Source organism: Monodelphis domestica, chromosome 5 (genome assembly GCF_027887165.1).
Source record: "Monodelphis domestica isolate mMonDom1 chromosome 5, mMonDom1.pri, whole genome shotgun sequence".
NCBI lineage: Eukaryota > Metazoa > Chordata > Mammalia > Didelphimorphia > Didelphidae > Monodelphis > Monodelphis domestica.
Genome location: NC_077231.1, coordinates 35,765,436 through 35,787,214, shown reverse-complemented (window position 1 = coordinate 35,787,214; position 21,779 = coordinate 35,765,436). Strand labels below are relative to the sequence as shown.

The 21,779-nt window shown below is 37.1% G+C and overlaps 1 protein-coding gene across 4 annotated transcripts in view; it reads right to left on the bottom strand.

Moving 5' to 3' along the window:
* Nucleotides 1-21,779, bottom strand: part of LIMA1 (LIM domain and actin binding 1) — a 104,514-nt gene that overhangs the window by 47,814 nt on the left and 34,921 nt on the right. For 3 of the 4 annotated variants that reach the window (XM_056798262.1, XM_056798260.1, XM_056798261.1), the window contains 2 exons: nucleotides 17,408-17,453; nucleotides 8,058-8,519 (listed from right to left, as the gene is read on the bottom strand). In XM_056798262.1, the coding sequence (XP_056654240.1) occupies nucleotides 8,058-8,519; nucleotides 17,408-17,453 (508 nt within the window). The remainder of the gene's footprint in view (nucleotides 1-8,057; nucleotides 8,520-17,407; nucleotides 17,454-21,779) is intronic. The other variant, XM_056798263.1, reaches the window with a different exon arrangement.

Below are 21,779 nucleotides of genomic sequence, written 5' to 3'. Positions count from 1 at the left end.
CTGTGTCTTGGTTCCAGTGGTAAGGGATAGGCAGTAAGTAACTTGCCCCCAAGGTCATCCAGCTAGGAAATGTCGGAGGCCAGATTTGAACCCAGGACCTCCCATCTCTGAGACTGGTTCTCTATCCACTGAGTCACTTAGTTGCCCTCTTGAAGATCTTTAAATTGGTCCTACTGTTCTAAAAAAGATTTGGAACTATTCAAGAAAAACTAGTAAATTGTTCATATCCTTTGACTCAGAGATTCTACTACTGGAACTTTATCAGATGGAGGTAGTTGACAGTAAGAAAAGATCTATATGCTCAATAATGTTTAAATAGGAGCACTACTTGTAATAACAAAAAGCTGGAAATAAATTTTCAGCCTAAAGCTTGAGGGAATACCTGAACAAATCATGGTATAGAATTGTCATAAATATTTGTAGCCTCCAGTAGTGAGATTGAACCCCAGTTTGCAATCCCAGTCTCTGGGAGACCATAGCTTAGCAATAGCCAGACATGTAGCTTACCTCCTCAGCATGAGAAATGAACCCCTTCTCTCCCCAAATATGGTATGTTCTTCCAAGAAATTACTGATGTAGGAATTCTGTGAGAAACTCTGTTAGATGGTTACACATTGACATACTGAATTATTATCTATAGAAAACTCTTTTTAGATCCACTGAGGTAATCTAAAATCATTACTAACCACAGTCCTTGTCAAAAGCTTACCTAATCCCTTAGCCTACACCACTATGTACCTGAAATCAATAAATCTTGTCACTGATCAGTGTGAGGCCTTGAGTCTGTCTTTGACCCTCCTGGTCCCAATCACATTCCTCTTACCCTGTTCTGTGACCCACAAATAATTTGATGAACTGGGTTTGTCAAATATTACTGCTCAGCATGTGATCAGAAAGAAATAAAAAAAACAAGTATTTTTCTAAAGGAAAGCAGAATGAAGAAAGCAGAACTGATTCAACAAATACTGAAATAAAATAAATAAAATCAGAACTGATTCACAAATACTAAAATAAAATAAATAAAATCAAAGTGTAAAGACAACAAAATTCTGGTCAAATAAAACAGTGTAAGTATTATATCATAAAGTTTAAAAAACATACCATACTTTGCCTTTCTGCTAACTAATATACTAATTTTTTCAAGCAATGTAACTGGAATTATAATTTATTTGAATGTTTGAATATTACATCAAAATAATAGATACTAACAATACTTTATGCCCAAATGCATGTGATTATTTTGATTACAGTTTGATCAACAAAATTTATTTTATTTCTTATTTCATGTTTATTAACATTTTTAAACTTTTTTTTTAATCAATCAATCAATCAACAAGAATTCATTAAGCACTACTATGGGTAAGGTATTGTGGTAAGCCTTGGAGTAAAAAATGAAATGGTTCTTGTCACCAAATACTTCTGGGAACTTATAATTTAAAAATTGGCTATATTCAATAATAAGTTGAATAGTCATTCACATTTAAAGCCTGAACAGTTTTCTTACTAGAAGTCAAAATAGTATGTCAAACTAAGATTTGTCATTTATACTCCAGAAACTAGGATAATTGTAATGGCTCTTATTTTTAAAGCTATACTATTTTTTCTTTTAAAAAAATCATCATCACAGATCCTATCTTCCTTCTTATATATTTTATTACTCAGACAAAGAAAAAGAAAAAAGATACATAATTTGAACAATATATAAACTGTTAGAGCTCTACCCTGCTAGGAGACTATTCCAATTAGGAGGCATTAGATAGAAGAAAAATAGTTTTTGAGAAAAGAATAAAATTTAAGAGAAGCTTCTCATTTTGCAAAAAGTTATTAATGAAGAAAAAAAGGAAGATTGTGGAACTATCTGGGGATTATCTGTGTGAGTACATTTTGAAGAGATGAGAACAAAAACTTTTTGGGTACAAATTAATGAATTCATCCATCCAAAAACATTTATTAAGCAACTGTCTCTAGAATACTTGTGCTATGATATAAACTTTAGAAAAGATACAGTCTTTGCCCTCATGGAACTTAAGAAACCAGCAAGGGACTGGAAACAAAATAGTTAACTATAACTACACTATAGGAGAAGCACATTTAGTAAGGTTTAAAAAAGCTTATGCAAAAATCTGAGATTGAGAAAAGGCTTTACTGAAGAGGAGGAAGAATAGGAAAGGTTTCATGTAGGAAAATGTCATTTGAGTTGGACATTAGAGGGTAAGTAGGAATTTGATATGTGAAAGTGAGGATATAGAAGACAACACTCTAAGCAAAGGAAATGATGTGAGTAAAGACACAAAGACTAGGGCATACCAAAGAGATTTATAGGAGCAGATAGTGGTCTACTTTGGCTAAAGAATAAAATACATGGAAAAGAATAATAAGAATCTGGATTCCTGAACACTAAGCAAAGGAACTTTACTTGGTGTCAATGGAGAGTAGAGGAGTGACATGGCCAGATCTAAGCATAAGGATTAATGACAGTAGTAATGATGGATTAGAACCAATAGAGGAAGGAAGATCAGATGGAAGGCTACTGTGATTACCCAGATGGACAAGAATAAGGATCAGTAAGAGCAATGGAAGGCAGAATGGATCCAAGAGATACTGTGAAGGCAGAATGAGCATGAAAAATTGATTCTGAAAGCTTTCTCTTCTCTCCTCCAGATGTCTTCTGCCAATTTCTCTTCCTGTACCTTTGTCTTACATGAAAAGGTAGTATTTCCTACCAAGGCTGATCCCTCTGCATCACAAATGATCTATTCCATCCCATTTTCTCCAGCAGATTGTCCTCTATACCAGCCCCATGCTCTCACTCATCTTCAATCTTTCCCTGTCTCCTGGCTGCTTCCTTACTAACTACAAACATGCTCATGCCTCCCTTCCAAAGGTCAAAATAACCTTCACTTACTTGATTGTTCTTCCTTTCTTAGGCTGTCTACAATACGTGTGTTCATGTCCTCTCCTCACATTCCCTTCTTAACTCTCTGAAGTCTGGCTCCTGACCTCATCATTCAACTGAAAATGCTCTCTCCAAAATTTTTAAATTGCAAAATCTAATGGCCTTTTTTAGTTCTCATCTTTACCATTCTTCAGTCTTTTTTACTATTGACCATCCTCTTTTCTTTGACATTTGCTTCTTTCTAGTTTACATGACACTGCTCTCAATTGTTTCTCCTGTCCATCTCACCACTCCTTCTCAGACTGACTCCTTTACTGATCTTCATCCGTGTTATGTCTGCTAACTATGTCTCCCAAGACTGTACTGGGTCCTCTTTTCTCCAGGAGATTTTGCTTGGTGATTTCATCAGCTCCAATGGGTCAAATTATGATCTCTGTACTCACGATTCTCAAAACTCTCTAAATTTCCTGTTAACCTCCAGTCTTGCATTTCTAATTGTTTATTAGATACCTCAGATTGGATCTGAACAGAACTGAACTAATTTCTTTCACAAACTCTTCCTCTTTCTAAACGTCCCTATTACTGTGCCCTAGGCTCATAACCTAAGTAAGTGTCATTCTTAATTCTTTACTTTCTTTCACCCTTTATATCTACTTTCTTGTCAAGGCCTGTTGATTTAACTTCATAACATCTCTTGCTTGTATCCCTTCTTTCCTCATATTGACATCCCCCTGGTGCAGGCCCTGATCACCTTAGGCCTAGACTACTGCTGATTAGTCTGCCTGACATGATTCTCTCCCCATTCTGGTCCATCCATCTATTCATCTGTTAAAGTGACCTTCCTTAAGGTCAGGACTAACCATGCCCTGCCCCCAATAAATTCTGATGGCTATCACCTGTAAGATCAAATGTAAAATCCTCTGCTTGGCTTTTAAAACCTTCCACAACATGTTCTCTCCCCCTATAGCCCCTCTGACCTTTCCAGTCTCCCTCCATTTTCCCATTCCCAACCAGGTACTCTCCAGTCCAAGGACACTGGTCTCCTTGCTTTTCCTCAAACAAGATACTCCAGGTCTTGATTCTAGGTATTTTCACTGGTGGCTTCCCATGCCTAGAACATTCTCCTTTCTCATCTCTCCCTTCTGGCTTCCTTTAAATCCCAGCTCAGCTATAAATCCTGCTTTCTATGGGAAGCTTTTCCCAGTCCCCCAAAATTCCAATACCTTCCTTCTGTTGATTATTCCCCATTTTCCCTACATATCACTTATTTATATATGTTGCTTCCATGTTAGCTCCTTGAGCACAGGCTCTCTCTTTCCCAGTGCTTAGCACAGTGCCTGGCATATTGATAGTCAGGGAATATTTATGAGGTTTTATCTATCTGTCTGTCTATCCATCCATTTATCCAGCCAACCATCTATCTTGTTGTTCAGTTGTATCTGACTCTTTGTGACCCTATGGACCATACTGTCCCTGGGGTTTTCTCAGCAAAGACATTGGAATGGTTTGCTATTTCCTTCACCATTGGATTAAGGCAAATAGAGATTAAATCACATAGTTTAGTAAGTGACTGAGGCTGGATTTAAACTCAGGTATTCCTGACTATAGGCCCAGTGCTCTATCTACTGAGCCATCTAAATTGCCTCTTAAAATTAGACAGTATTTAGTAAAAGTAAAAAAAAAGTTAGTAACAGACAAACAAGTAAAAGATTTTAAGAAAGTCTTGCACAATACTATGCAAAAAAATAAACCCTAAAACCTAGACATGATATAAAAATTAAAACTTATGATGAATCTATCAACTTTCGCAGTCACAAATTTGTGCTTCTAATCAACAGTTCTTTAATATCACATGTTTAACAATATATAAGATAAGAAATCAGTAAATTTAGCCCACAAGCTTGTATAAGAAAGGAAGTTATGAGAAATCAATATCATTTCTTTTGTGGATATATAAATAATAAAGAATATTAAGGTTTGAAAGAAACCTAGGTTATATTTTCTGTCTCTATCATTTGTAAAAAAGAATCTTGCTAGCTCTGTCAGTAGGATATGTCATCTACACTATTTTCTAGAATGACTATAGGTTGCTTTGGTCAAGTTACATATACACATACATACAGTAGTACTTCCTTAGCTCTGGTTTCACCTTCCAAGGTTTCAGTTATCCAAGGTCCAAGGAGGGGGGCAAAGTAGGAGGAGGTGGGGCAAAGGTCTCCTCTCTATATACCAAAGGTTTACCCACTATGGCAGAGTGTGTGTCAGTTCTACTGCTTTGATTTGGAGGGAGTTTTAGGGTTTTGTTTTGTTTTGTTTTTTGAGGCAGGAAGGTGACTACAAAGGACCAAGTTGAGGGGTAGAGGTAGGAGAGGGAGAGAAAGATCTCGAGAGAGTTCAGCACCTACTTTACAGTAAAGTTAACATAGTTGTTAAAAGTTAAAACAAAAATTGTCTGTGGGTTTGAGTACTCCTTGAGATTTTAGGCATCTACTGTAGGGGATGGGTCTTAGAACATATCCCCTATAGACAAGGCAGGTCTACTCTACAGTACTGTAGAATAATGTACAATATACTTTATTATTGCTGTGTTTAGTGTGGGTAATGTCTTACTGTGTGTTTATCAATTAGGTTTTATTATACAAATGTATGTTCAAGAACACATTATATAAAGGGTCAGTAGGTGTTTGCTGACCTCTGCAATTTCAGCCTTCCATAGTAGGTCTTATCCTCTCATGGATACAGGGACCTCACTGTAGTCATTTGTAACATGCACTTGGCAATATTGAGATACTGGGTTTAACTATGACCATAAAAGTTAAATTTAATGAAAAAGGAATGGAATCTTTCAAGGGGTCTTAGAACACCTCCAGTGCAGTTTATATAAGACTAAACCATTCAGTAACTAATAAAATACTAGTAGAATTTGGATTATCTAAGAATTTCCATTATCCATGTTCTTGCTGCCCCCAAATCAAGGATCACTGAGATTGGCTAACATTCTCTGAAGGGCTGTACTGCTGTAATTTGTACTTACTATTCTTTAGTTTCATTAATTTTCCCTGAAGAATGAAGGATAGCTTTCATCACATTTTCCTAGAATGTACAAAGTGGAGTCTATCTTCTAGAAAAATTCCCATTATCCTTTAAATACTACACTACATTTCCATGGTTTTTTCATATGACCAGAAAAAACTTTCTAATCTCTAGTCCACTGCATAGATAACTGTTTAGAGCAGTTCAGAAGGATTTTCCAAGTCAGAAAATGGTAACTCTTTAAGCAGCTGTAAACCCCAAGAAAGCCAAGTGCAATTCTGATCTGAAGGTTCTAAGCAATCTGTTAACTGTTAAAACTCTTTAAAAACAGTGAGTAGAAAAGGTACAAAAAGGCTGTATCTGAACATTGGCACTTTTCAGATACGTCTACACCACAAGGTTATCCAACCCCATCTGCCCTTTGGATAGGCTCTTGTTAAATGTGTGCCAGAGCTCTACTGGCCAGACCACAGCCAGCCTAGTTCTGGCCCACCATCCCCTGGTCAATATTTTGGGGGAGTGGGGGAATGCAAAGGAGAAACAATGCTTCTATTTAGACCCTTGCATGTATTAGCACTTTGTATTACTATCCTAGTCATTTTCTATCTTAGATCAGTTTCCCAATGCATCCAGACCTTCTCTTCACTATGTCTGTATTGTATGTGCCAGCATAACATAGCTCTTCTGCCCCTAACAGTCTGTGAGGTGGCAACTTACAATGGTGCAAAGCCCTTTACCCCCATTTTAGATTTCTGAAAAATTTCTCCTTCCTTTTTCTCTTGATAAAGTCTATGAAGAAGAAAAGGGGGTTTGGCAGACCTAAAGTATGAAACTGGGCAGAAACTGTTGCAAAAAGTCTTTGGCAACATGGGCTTAATTTTGCAAAAATAAATAAATGAAATCACTGCATGGCAACATCTAATGACAATTGGTTTCAATACTGAGGTAAAAAAAGAAAGTCAATTTTTATTCATTTGGGAGGGGAAAATCTGATTTTTGAAACATGAGCAGCTTTTTCTTTTAAAAATCTTCTGTCTTCCTCACATTTATTTTCCTAAATCTAACTTAATCAAGAACTTTGCAAGGAGTTGAAAGCTGAGATGCACTGTTCTTTCAAAGTTCCAAGAAGAGCCCAGTTTGTTCACACCCTGCTTGGTCTTCCCTGCAGATCTTAAGAACAGCATTCACTGTTCAGTTTGACTCAATTAGCAAAAGGACTTCCTCACAAAACAGTCTGTAAATAGATATTCAGGCTAAATATTTAGCTTCATACAATCAACCTTCCTATCTTGATGGTAATGTAGAGTAATTAATGGTTTGCCCACCATCAAATCTGTTTATTTAATCACAATGAATGCTGTAACAAACACTCCATTGAAATAACTAAATATGTAGGAAACTATGAGAAAACTGGAAAAATCTACCAACTCTGAGGCCCCTGGACTATGTTACAAGTCACTGGCATATGCAACTCATTTTCTAGTTAATTCCCTCTAGGGACTGAGTCTGCAGTCCACATGCAGGATCAAATTTCATTAGCAGTTGTAGGAAAATGCAAGCCCAATGTATTTGCAAGTCAAAACTAGTGAAGGCAAAGGCTAGGCTTACCATCTTCACTTACTTTTTTTTTTCCCTGGGAAAGGATTTTAGCTGATAGAAAACATTTGTTGAGAGCACAAAGGAGGAAGTTTAAAAGAAAGGATTCAGCTAGGAAAGAGACAACCAACCCTCAGTCATAATTCTGAAACTCTGGTATAACACTTTGCCTGTTGTTGTGTCAAAGAAGATAGAATCTTAACCCTGATTTCACAATTAAGGCTTAAAATGACAAAGGCACAGAAAGAAAAATTAAAAAGGAAAACGTAAGACAATTTGCATCTAATTCCACATCTCCCATTTCTGTGGCTTAGTCTGAAATTCAAACTTAATTTACTCTGTTAAAAAAAAATCAGATTATGACCAACTATGAAACTAAGTTGAAAATGAAACCCACAATTAACTCACTACCTTCAAAGCAAAATAGATATTGACTGTAATATCCCTCATATACTTAAGCTATTGATTTTCCCCAATGCACTAGAAAAGTGGATGGCTTATTGTTTAAAGGCATAATTTGTCCCGTCCTTACCTTTGTTGAAGCAGAATCTCCCTTCTCAAACATCATCTTAAGTCTGTTGAGTGGGATGTTATATTTCTCTATTTTGCCAGCAGCATCTGAATTCTCACTGGCTTCAAATGTTCCTATTTCTTGCTTGGATTCTCTCAGGCAATTTTCCATTTTACCAGTCTCTAGTGAATGGACTTTAATCTCCTCACTCTGATCGTTGGAAGACTGAGCCTGGATATTAGCTTCGGAAAGGGAGTGAAATCTAGATCTCGTTTTAGCCTCTTCTGTTTGAGTAGCTCTAGCTACTGAGGAAGTGCTGTTTTCCACTGGAACACTGGGATGGTCGACTTTCGGTCTCACCTCAGCACTGCTGTTCTGGGGAGATTCTGTCTGAGGCTCCACTCCCAGCTCTGGATTCTCCCACTTTTTCTTTAACACGCTCAGAGTTCCCTTTCTAAAATTCTGGGGGAAGTTCTCCACATTCTAGAAGAAAGAGAAGTTACTGCTAGTTATAACCTGTCTGTCGAAGCATCAAACATATTCTCTATAAAATAAAAGTTAAAACTCCGAGCTGCTCCTTGCTCACTGCTGTCTTAAGACAGCTGTGAATAGTTACAACTGTGCCACATGGAGAAAGCCTACACCCCAGGGGTGGGAGGGGGGAAGAGAAAGAAAGTCAGAGGCTGAAGCAGGAAGTGATAAAACAGGAGTGACTTATAAGGACAAAATGGGAAGAAAGAAAAGTGTAGATTTAATGGTAGTTACTTTAGAGACAGAGGTTTTCTTTCACTCTTAAGAATTAGCAGAAAAAGGAACACTATCCAAATTCTGGGAACTTTAAATATTATGTATAGATTAGTAAGAATTTAATATAAAATTTTTATGGAACAGAGTTTGAGGGCAGCTGAAAGCACACAGCTCATTAGAGATAGTAATGAGCTAAAACATGTTAGATATCATTTTTATGTGCTTGCATAAATTATCCATAATCTCTTTCTAATCTCCCCCTTTCTATCTCATCTATTCTCAGCACTTCACTTATCACTTTTAAGAAGAAAATCCCTAGATCTATGTATCTAGCTTCTTCCTGAGTTTTAATCCTACATCTCTAGAGCCTGTTTATCTTTCTCTACCTCAGTCTGACAGTATCAACTCAAACTCAACATGTCCAAAACTGAATTTACCTCTAATCCTGTCAGACACTATCAATCATCCAGGCTGTGTTTTCCCATCACCCTCAGCCCTATCTTCCCATTCAATTAACTATGAAGACCTCTGTTCTCTCACTTCTATGATATTGTTGCCACTCTAGCTGAAGTCCTCTGCACTTACTTCTTCCCTGGACAAAATTAAGAGCCTTCTATCTGGTCTCCCAGTCTGGAATGACTCCTATTTCCAATCCAGTCTTCCCAGAACTATCAACATAATCTGCTCAATGTCTGACAAATCATTAAACTGAATCTAAAGCTCCCTGTTATCTATAGAAAATATTTAAACTTCTTCACCCAAAACAATATATATGTAAATCATTTTGCAGATCTTATTGTTCCTACAAGACTGTTAACTGTTGTTGTATTATTGTTGCTGTTATTATTATTATTTCCATTAGCTTTTACAACCCAGCTCCAACCAATCTTTTAAATCTTATCTTACTACTCTACTAAATATACTTTACTTTCCAAACAAACTGGGCCATTAGGTAGTCCCCCATTTCAACCTTCAATCTTTCCCACTCTGTGCATCCACAATAAGGTATCTTCCATGCCTGTAACTTACTTCTTTATCACAATCTGTGGGAATCTCCTTTTTAAAAACAAAACAAAACACCCTTTGTGTCTTAGAATCAATAGTAAGTATCTGTTCTAAGACAAGGCCGATAATGGCTAGGCAAATGGGAGTCATACACCTAGGAAGTGTCTGAGGCCAGATTTGAACCCAAGAACTTTCATCTCCAGGTGATTCCCTGTCCACTGAGCCACCTAAATAGCTTCCATCCCTCTTTAGGACCCAGCTCAGGAGCTCTTTTCTTGATGAAGACTTCTCCAATGCCCTCAGGTGAAAGTGAGTTCTTTCTGCAACATTTTCTCTAGAGTACTTGATCTGGATCTTTCCTTTGCCCCTACTACATTCTATCATGTGTCATGGAATCTCAGAGTTGAAGAAGACCTGAGGAACCATAATGAAACAGAATTCCCTAACATTCCTGAACAAATACTATGCTATATTCTAGTGTCTGCTCAAAGATTACCAGTGAAGGTCTTTCTTAAGTCAAGCCAAAAACTGACTTGGGTAAATTATACCCATTGTTCCTAGTTCTGCTTTCAAAGGCCAAGCAGTACAAGAGTAATTCTTTTTCCAAGTTTATTCATAAAACTTGATGAAAGCTATCCTGGTACCATTAAGTCCTCTCTTCTTCAGGTAAAATGTTCCTAATTTCTTCAACCAATAATAGCATGGTCTCCAGTCCCTTCAGCATCCTGGTTACCTTTCAATGGACATCCTCTGTTCTAGTTTGTCTACATGCTTCCTAAAACTTAAAAATGAAAAACCTACACATAATACTTCAGATGTAGTCTAATCTTGACTATAAAGAATAAAGCAAGACAATTATGTCTCTCATTCTGGATACTATACCTTCCTTAATCTATCTTGAGGCTATTTCTTATCTGCCATACACCCCTATTTACTTCTTTTGGGATTATAATCCACTAAAATCTCCAGGTCTTTCCATATAAACTATTGTCCAGCCCCAACTCTGTTTGGTATTTGTACATTTGCTTCTTTGAACCTTCATGAAAGACTTCACATTTATTCCTATTAAATTCCATCATAAAAATATGGCCTCCCATTCTACCATATTGAGGGTTTTTTGGAGGACTTTCAGTGACCCAGTGGATCAGCTGTCTGTCCCAGATTCATTTCAACTGCAAATCAACTGGTATTCTCTATGGCTCCATTGTATTTATGTATAGTTTGCCTATACTTATTTATATGTACACATGGAGGCTGTCCCTAGCAATTAGGCAGTAGGCCTTAATAAATGTTTGTTGATTTTTTATTCAGTCCAGTCACTGGTAAAGATGCTGAATAGTAGTAGAAAGTTCCTTAGAGCACTCTCCTCAATTCAACAAGGATTTATTAAGCACCTAGGTAGCTGGAAAGAGCCCTGGGTCTGGGGTCAAGAAGACCTGAGTTCAAATGTGACTTCAGATACTTCCTAGCTATGTGACCCTGGGCAAATCACTGATCCTCATCTGCAAAACAGAGATAATAATAGCGCTTACCTCCCAGGATGGTTATGAGTATTAAATGAGATCACTGTAAAGCACACTGAATGGCACAGAGTAAGTGCTTTATAAATGTTAGCTAACATAAGCTATTATCATTTATTTTATATGCTAGGTAATTACTGTTTTAAACAGAAAAAAAAGGAAGCAATCTTTGCCCTTGAAAAGCCTACTTGTCAAAAGAAGGATACAACAGGTATGCTGTATATGCAAAGTAATTTCAGTGGGATTGTCTTGAAGGGACGTAGGGATTTCAAGAAATCAAAGAGGTGAAAGGGGCATAGAGGCAATCTTCCAAGTTAACATGGAATGACTAATGGCGATTTTGGGGTCTGACCATTCAACCAATTTTGAATACACCTAATTGGTCTATTTTCTAGTCAATAGAATCTGGAAGGGATCTCAGAGGTAATCTTGTCCAAATTATACCAATTTGTATAAGGAATAACCACTAAAATATTCCCCCCCCCCCCCCATTCTGAGGGACTTATGAAAAGGAATACTGTAATAGAAATGCAGAACAAAGCATTGTTTATCTATGTATAGGATTAAGGGTTTTGGTCTTCTTAGATTACTCTCTTATGAAAAGGAATAACATGGAAACAGGTTTTGAGTGATAATACATGTATAGCCCAGTAGAATTCCTTGTCAATTCTGGAAGAGGGGAGGGAGACAACATGAGTCCTGTAACCTTGGAAAACTTATGTGTAAATTTGTCACTGGAATAAACTAAAGAAAAAAAATTTTAAATAAAATAGAATATTCCCCCCAAAAAGAGCTATTCAACTTTTGCTTGACAAACTTCTAGTATGTAGGAAACAATGACCTCTTTAAGCAGCCCATTATACTTTTGGGCAGCTCTTAGCAAATTTTGCCAAATAAAGGGCTGAAATCTAAATTTACAACTTTGAACCATTCCTCCTGGTTCTGCCTTTTGGAGTCAAGTAAAATAAACTTAATCCCCTTCTCCCAGGATAGTTCTCTAATTACTTGGAGACAATAATCATGTCTTCTTAAGACTTCTATGACCCAAGCTAAAAGACTCCAGTCCAGTTTCTTAGATTATTCTTTGTAATAATAATACTTTTGTTCATATAATTTAATATTTGCAAAGTTTTTTTGCAAATGTTATCTCATTTTGTCCTTGTAGCAACCCTGGGAGGTAGGTGCTATCATTTATCTTCATTTTACAGATGAGGAAACAGGTAAACAGAGATTAAGTGATTTGTCCACAGCTAGTATCTACAGATGGATTTGAATTCAGGCCTTCCTTACTCTAAGTCCTATACTATATATACATTGTCACCTAGCTGCCTATAAAATCATCTATTGGCTCTTCGTCAATCTGGTTCTCCTTCTTTATATGTTAGGTCACATAACTCTACCTTGTCTAGAAAAAAAGCGTGGGAGATATTGTTAAATCATTTCCTTAAATTCAGGTATACCACGTTTACACAGTATTTCCTGATAATCTACCAGAAGAGTAATTTTAGGAAGAAAACCAGAAAAAGCAATGCATTAGGCACTTCCTGTTCTTAATGAAGCTATTCTGAGTAAGGACTACTTCCCTTTCTTAATTCTCACAAACCATCCTTTTAGGAGTATGTTCTAAAATTTTGTCAGGAACCTAAGCTAACTTGCCAGCTCATGGTTTGAAGAAACTGGCCTCTGTCTGTCTGTCTCCTCAAATCAGGGCATGTCTACCTCCTGATTTTCTTAGCAAAATTCTAGGATGCATTATTAAAGAAATAATTCATCAGCATTTAGGGAGAAAAAAAATGATAAGAGGCAGCATGGTGAATAAAGACTGGGTAGATATTTGCTTGTATATAAGTATTTCAATGTTTTCTCCTCCATCAAATTATGAGTGTATATAACAGCAGGAACTGTCTTTTATTGTTCTCGTTTTCCCAACACTTAGCACAGGTGCTTGGAATATAGTAGGTGCTACATAAATGTCTATTTACTGATGTCATGGCATACTTACCTCATTTCTGTTTTGATACTATTCTAAATCTGGATTACTTCTATACATGTCATATTCTTCTCCTTAAACTCCTCATATGCAGAAACTATAAATTTTCTATTTCTGTATCTCTGGCATAATACTTCAAAGTTGCTTAATGCAAATTTGTTTAATGTAATTCTAGTATCTTTTACAAATATACTTGGGAAGAATACAGTGAAATTAGTATGACCTGAAACAGTAATTCTCTTTTTCATCTCAAATCTTCCTGAATATGAACCTCACCCTAAGCTGAATCTTCATTCATCACAGAATACAGTATGGAGGAGTTCACTCAGTTAAACCATTATTTATAGATTTCATATCCAAAAGAGTGGTGGGTTTGGAACCCAATATCCTGGATATAAACCGTGGTGCTACTGCTTGATAACTCTATGACCATCAACAAGTCAAGGAGCCTCTCTGTGCCTATTTCCTTGTCTATAAGCTCCAAGTTGGTTTTGATGACCTTCAATTTCCCTTCCAGCTCTATATCTCCAATCCTATGAATCTCAGAAATTAGAGAGACCTCTGTGTGACCATCTAGTCCAACTCATATATAAAAAGAATCACTACCAATACAGGTTACCCAGTAAGTAGTCATCTAGCCTCTGCTTAAAAGGAAAACTACCATCTTGAGGCACCCTATCGCACTTTGGGACAATTCTAATTGTTAGGAAGTTTATCCTAATGTGAAGCTTAAATTGTTCTCTTTTTAATTTTCACCCCATAATTCCTAGTGCTGCCCCTTGGTTCTCCAGGATAAACAAACCCATTTCTTCAGTCCTTGTATGACACTGACATGCCCTCAAGGCTCTTCACCATCCTGTCTGTCTTCCTCCGGATGTTCTCCAGCTTGTCAAAGTCATTCTTAAACCAGATGCCCAGAACTGAACATCCTCCTGATGAGCTGGACTACTAACTCAGCCCCTTTCTCATTCCTCTAAATGGAGGACAAGCTTGCATTACCTTTTTTGATTCCCCCATCACACTGCTGACCCATAATGAATTTGCAGTCCACTTAAACTCCCAGAACCTTTCCAGAAAAACTGCTTTTACCATGGCTGCTCTACTGCATCCTTGGGAAAATGACTTTTTGTGCCCAAGAAAAAAGCTTTACATTTATCCTTACTAAGCTTCATCTTCTTAGATTCCCAATCTCACTTTCACATAAGTCTAAGGCAGAAACTTAGATTAAAAAAAAAAAGTATTTAGCTAAATGAACACATCCTATGCCGAAGAATCCAAGGGGAAAAAACCAGAGTATTCTCAAACAGATCCCCTGTACTGGAGACTGAAATCCATTCATGCATGTCTTTCCTGTCCCTTCTTGTTCATGTCCTACAAAAAGTACCACAGGGACTCTATACATTGTTTCCTTTCCTCATTTTCTTTCTTTCCTCATTTTCCTCATTTTCTTTCTGCATTTTGAGCGTACCAATGAAGCACCCTGGTTGTCTACTTGTTATCCCTCACTCTTGTGATGTGACCAGCTTATCTCTTCTATCATACAATTCCTTTACTTGAGGGCAATAAATCTTTTAGAGATGCCTGTAAATTCTTATATTTTATGAATCTTCAACCAGCTAAATAGATCTAGTGAAGACATTTGGTTTTACTGATCCAATTATTCTGGAGAACAATTCAGAACTATACCCAAAGGGCTATAAAACTGTGCATACCTTTTGACCCAGATATACCCAAAGGGCTATAAAACTGTGCATACCTTTTGACCCAGATATACCACTACTAGGTCTATATCCCAAAGGGATCAAAGGAAAATGAAAAGGACCTACTTATACAAAAATATTTATAGCAGCTCTTTTTGGGGTAGCAAAGAATTGGAAATTGAGAAGATGCCCATCAATTGAGAAATGGCTGAACAAGTTGTGATATATGATTGTGATGGAATACTATTTGCTGTAAGATATGAGGAGTAAGATGCTTTCAGAAAACCCTGGAGAGATAACCATGAACTGAATAAAATAAGCAGAATTAGGAGAAAATTGTACATGGTTAACAGCAATATTGTACAATGATCAACTGTGAATGACAACTATTCTCATCAATCCAAGGCAATTAAGGAAGACTTCGGATGAAAAATGCTATCCACCTCCAGAGAAAGAACTGATGGGAATTTGAATACAAATCAAAACACTTTTTTGGCTTTCTTTACTTTTCTTGTCTTTTGGAGGTTTTTTGGTCTGTGTTTTTTCTCACATCATGGCTAATATTGAAATATTTTTTGTATGACATGGATTGCCTTCTCAGAGAAGGAGAAGAGAGAAAAGGAGAGAGAGAGAGTTTGGTACTAGGAAGAAAAAAAAGTATGTTGGGACAGCTGGGTGGTTCAGTAATTTGAAAGCCAGGTCTAGAGATAGGAGGTTCTGGCTGGCCTTAGACACTTCCTAGCTGTGTGACCTGAGCAAGCCACTTAACTCCCATTGCCTAGCCCTTCTTGTTCTGCATTGGAACCAATATTGTTGGAACAAGCATTGATTCTAATGGAAGGTATTTAAAAAAAACAAACAAATGAAGAATGTGAAATTATTTTTACATGTAATTTGAAAAAAAATATTTTATGGAAAGAAAAAAAATATTGTTTCAAAGCAGCATTACCCTAGAGTGTTCTAGATAATGATAAAACAACCTTGAGAGGTAGGCGCTGCTACTATCCCCATTGAGTAAATCAAATCAACAGAGGTTAAGTGACTTGCCTAAGGTCACAAAGCCAGTTTCTAAGGATAGATTTGAACTCTGATCTTCCTGACTCTATTCACTATGCTACTTAGATGCCTACAACATTAAGAGAGATTCTGTTTCATAAAGGATATTCATGTTCAGGTACAAGTTGTACTAAATGAGTACTTCAAGAGAAAACTTTAGTGTCCCATTTTCTCCCTCTATTAAAAATGAAATTAAATATATTTAATATATTTCAACAACTTATTACAAGGCAATAATTTGGCATAAAATAGATTTTATTTCCTATATTTTGCTGATTTCCTTGACTAGTATTCCATAGATATTTCATATCCAAACCCCTTCTCCATTCCACCTACAAGTATTATTTATGGGTACACTCCCAATATATTTCAACCTCAAAGTAGTTTGTTACAAAAAAAGTTTGGGAAATAATGATTTAAATAATTACCTCACAGAATCCAAGGAGTTGCAAAGATGCTGACAGGTTAAAAGCATATAAGAAAGCATTTATATTATGCAGTTGTGTAAAGGGAACCCCTTCCTTCTAGAGTCGTGAAGTTTCTTCTTGTCTGACCCATCCCATTAGCATGCTGGAATGCTCCAAACAGAGGTCACAGGTTAAGAGCCCTAGGAACATGACTCAGAACTAAGGGTTATGAGTCCATGTCAGAGAGATTTTGATTGGTTCATGAAATGTGATAGACCAGCTCAGAGAGGCAGGAAGTGACATGGATAAAAGGCCTATAAAAGATGAGACTGCAGAGGAGATGGAGGTCTTGGTGTGAGTTTTCTGGGATTGACTATTCTACTCCATTCAGCATTGGTGGCTCGGGCAGAAGACACCCTAGTGGGATGGTAAAACTCTTGCTCCAAAGAGACTACTGGACTTCCATGTGGAGATCGGAACCTTGTCAGGGAGCGAGATGAAATTCTATGGACCAGACTTTAAGGTGGTAGGCTAGGAAATAATTTTCTATTTCCTTCCTTCCTTCTTCTACTATATTTCTATTAAATTAAACTGTTAAAAGCTACTCAGTTAAAGGAAAAGATGACAAGAACAAAAACCCTTGAGTTACAATTGATTCCAACCAGTAAATCATCTTGCTGGCCTCAGGAGCCTCACTTGACTTCTCTTATCTTTCAGTAACACCCCCCCCCCCCCCAAATGGGTCAAAAGCAAGACTTCACTGGAAAGTCTTCACTGATCTGAATCATTTTCTTGAATCAACAGCTAACAAAATCTAAACATCTGGCATGACTCCTTAGCTTAGCTGACAAGGAACTGAAGAACCCCAAGGTGACTGGCTGTAGTTCAGTGAAACAGGCTCTTTTCATGGCAATATGTGCAACATGATAATTTTTTAAATACTTACATTTCTCTTCCTATCTGCACTTGCTTCTTCAGCTGCTTTCTGGTACCTACAGAAGAAAAAGAAGATTATCAGAAGATCAATAACTGTTTCAGAGGTCACAACCTGGAAAGGACTTCAAAAGTTATTTAATCCAACCTTTCATCCAACAAACAAGTTACCTCAGTTCCTGGAAGGGTAATAGATTCAGGAAACATCAGAGTCAGGACCTAAACCCACCAAGTCTCCAAGTTCTACTACCTAGCTCTTCCTACTACTCCATTCTTCGGTCTCTAAGAAAGCTAGCTGGAGCTTACTTCAAATATACTGCCAGTTACTATCTGTGATGACCTCATCTCAGGGGGAGAGTTATGACATATCTGATATCAAATTAGATCAGCTATAAGGCTGATACAATGTGATCCAGACTGAGCTAAATATGTAAAGCCTGAACCTGGATCAATCATAGTTTAAAAGCTAACAAGAAACTAGAATTTCAGGGCCAGTTGGGGTGTTTGGGGTCCACTTAGGGGAAAATAAAGAAGGTAAATATGAACCTCCAAGACTAGAATAAAGTTCAAAGACAATTCCTGTGAATTATTTAACAGTTAGGCTGCTGCTTATGCCCCAAGGAATCAAACCAACAGCTGCTTAGAGTCCTTAGGGCTAAGCCTTCAGTGTTAGAACTCCTCTCTCATCCACTGATATTGTCTGAATTCATTCCTCAAGGGTTAGGAAACTCCCACTCTTTTCTTACTCTCAAAATCTCTGGGATACTAAATCCCAGTCAAACAAAGAGCAAACACTTCTCTCTAATATACTCTTTTGTTTCTATCCACTTCCACCTTATCCTCACTCATAACTTTCTTCAAACTTGCCCACCTCATCTACTTGTGCCCTCTGGAATTAGCACTTTTAATGAACAAACACTTTCATTTTAGACATCTTTCTCTTCATTCTTCCTTCTCTTAGCATTCACTGCCTTCTACAATTACTCCCACCAATGATATCACATTCCTGACTATCCTTTCTGATATGAGTTGCATTGTCTCTCATATCCCATCCCTCAAATAATTTGTCGTGAAGGAAGAACTGGAATACTATTCCCAGACTCTACTGTCATTAATCTGCTTTCTTTCTTTTTGGGGAGATTTATAATAAGCAAAATTTTTACCTGATTCAGCTTGATGCTTCTTTCTCAATAAATTGGTTCAGTTTCCCTCTCTCGCCTAACTCCTGGCTCTCTCATATGACAGAACTTTAGCCTTTATATTAATGCTCCCTCCTCACATACCCTAATCTATTATTTTATTCATCTGCTCAATTTCCGTGACTTATTCCATCATTCTGCCTTAGCAACACATAATGCTGACCACACATCCTTGGTCAGGCATTACAGATAAATGTTCTACTCTCATTATCAAGAATTCTGAGATTCCTTTATCCTTTCATAATATTTCTTTAAAAAACAACAACAACCCAACATTTATTAAGTACCTACTTAATAAAGTCAGGTACTGAACTAAGCACTTTAAAAACATTTAAATTTCTTATTTATTTATTTTCAACATTACTTTTTAAATTTTGAGTTCCAAATTCTCTTTCTTTTTCCCATCCCTGAAGGAGAGAACATGGATCATGCAACCATGGAAAAATATTCTAAAAAATTTTTTTTAAAGAGAAGGCAAGCATATACATGTGAAATAATGCAAAACACATTTCCATATTTGCCATATTTTTTTTTAAACCCTTACCTTCCATCTTGGAGTCAATACTGTGTATTGGTTCCAAGGCAGAAGAGTGGTATGGGCTAGGCAGTGGGAGTCAAGTGACTTGCCCAGGGTCACACAGCTGGGAAGTGTCTGAGGCCAGATTTGTACCCAGGACCTCCCATCTCTAGGCCTGGTTCTCAATCCACTGAGCTACCCAGCTGCCCCCGCCACGTTTTTTTTTAAGAAGCAAGAAAAATGAAGTGAGAAAATTATAGTTCAATTTGCAGGAAGAGTTCATTAGTTCTCACTTTGGAGGTGAATAACAATTTTTCAACATGAATTCTTTAGAATTGTCTTGGATCACTATATTGATCAGAGTAACTAAGTATTTCTCAGTCGATCACCATTACAACATTGCTGTTACTGTGTACAATGAGTCTTGCCATGTTTTTCTGATACTTTGTTCCTCATCATTTCCAATAGCACAATAGTATCTATCACAATTGTATGTCACAACTTTGAACTAAGCACTCATTATCCCCATTTTACAGCTGAGTTTCCTCATCTAGTTGTTTTTTCATAATTTCTTATTCTCATCTTTCTCTGTCTCACTTCTCCTAAATCTATTGTTTATCCTCCCCAAAATTTCCAATCCATCCAGCCCTCAAAAATTTGCTTTGGCTACTCTCTTCTCTCTCCCCAGTCTTGATCTCTTAGTGAATCAGTTCAATTCTATCCTCTACTCAAAAATCCCCTGTACCCTTGTCTTATCATTGCTCATGCCTTACTAAACTTCACCACTGGATTAAACCCAATGAGAAGAAGGCCTACACCTGGGGCGACTTGCTGACTTGTTGCTGCAGCTTCAACCTGAGGCTGACTGAATACCAAGGCAAGGAGTGGTCACAGAGATCAGGCTCTGTGCTTGCAAGAAGCAGGAACAGAAATGAGCTGCAGCTTCATGTCTCCAACCCTGGAGTGGAGTCTCAGACTCAGACCTCTGCCTATACTGAAGCTGACAATTGAATAACAAAACAGGGAGGGGAACCTGCATTCTGTTGCCCTTAATCAACAGTCTTCTAGCTAGCTGGAGTTCAGGCTAAGGAGAAGTCTAAAGGTCTGCCACCTTGACTGAAATGGGGGGTGGGGTGGGGTAGGGGGTGTTAGGAATTTGTAAACTCAGTCCAGGAGACCAATGATCAGACTCACCTTGAGATCAGAACATTCTGGCCACAGTGAAAATTTTCTCACCTGGTTGCAGACTTCTCTGCCTGTCTCTCCATTAAGCCCCAGGAAATGGCTACTGGGATAACCTCGTTGTCTTGTAGTTCTCATTAGCCTTGGTACTCCAACTTATCAATAACCTCTGCCTCTCTGTCATGAACTCCAAACCTCCATTTACGGAGAGAGCTCAGTTCAAACATCTTCTCCTCTCTTATTTGGTTGCTTTACCTTGGGACTCCTCTGACTTGACTTCTCCTGTATGCCCCAGCACCTCTCTCCTACAATTAGATTGTAAGCTCATTGAGGTTTTAGGCAGCCACTGCAGGGAGGTGGGTTTTGGAATGTGTATTTATCTACACTTGTATAAACTATATTAAATTGCTTGCCTTCTCAAAGGAGGTGGAGGGCGATTAGAGAGAACTTGGGAGTCAAGATTTTTTAAATAAGAAAAATTGTTTTACATGTAATTGGAAAAAAATGTAAAAAAAAGTCTTTAAAAAGCTTAGAATAAAATGCTGATTTCTAAAATTTGTATGTAATCAGTCTATAGTTTTCTCTATTTTGACTTCCCTGGTATAGATATCAAGATCATGATACAAATATAAAAATTTTTAGGATCCCTTCTTACATTGTATTTTTTAGTTTATGTAGTATTAGAATTGAATTATGTAGTATTTAAATTTTAATTTTATCTTAAATTTTAATTTTATTTTAAATTTAATTAATTATAAAAGAATTAAATATTTCTGCTTTTCTGCATTTGTGAAGATTTTATGCCTTAAAATAGTTAATTTTTGAGAGACTTGTAATCCCACTTAGTATCTTTTAAAAATATTTTATTTTCCTAATTACACGTAATAACAATTTTCAACATATATTTTCCAAAGTTGTAATATTCAAATTGTCTCCCTTCCGCTCTTCCTTCCCTTTTTCTTTCTTTTTTTTTAAACCCTTACCTTCCAATACACAGTATTGGCTCCAAGGCAGAAGAGTGAGTGGTAAGGGCTAGGCAATGGGGGTCAAGTGACTTGCCCAGGGTCACACAGCTGGGAAGTGTCTGAGGTCATATTTGAACCTAGGACCTCCTGTCTCTAGGGCTAGCTCTCAATACACTGAGCTACCCAGCTGTCCCCTCCCTTCCCTTTTTCTATGAGATGATAAGCAGTTTAATCTTTGACCACTTGTCACTTAGTACTGCTTTAAATGTTTGAAACAATTTTCTTATAAAACCAGGACTTAGGGGGAAGTTCATTTATGATTTTTTAAATGTCTTTCTAAGGTGAAATTAAGTCCCCTATTTTGTTAACCTTGTTCTGTTAACCTTGGTATTTTATATTTTTTATAAATATAGTAGGGCCTCATTTCATGCAAACTCAACACTTGCAAATTCAAGTATATGCAACTGGCAATCAAAAAATTAAAGGCAGAAAAATATATAAAATAAGAAATATTTTATGACA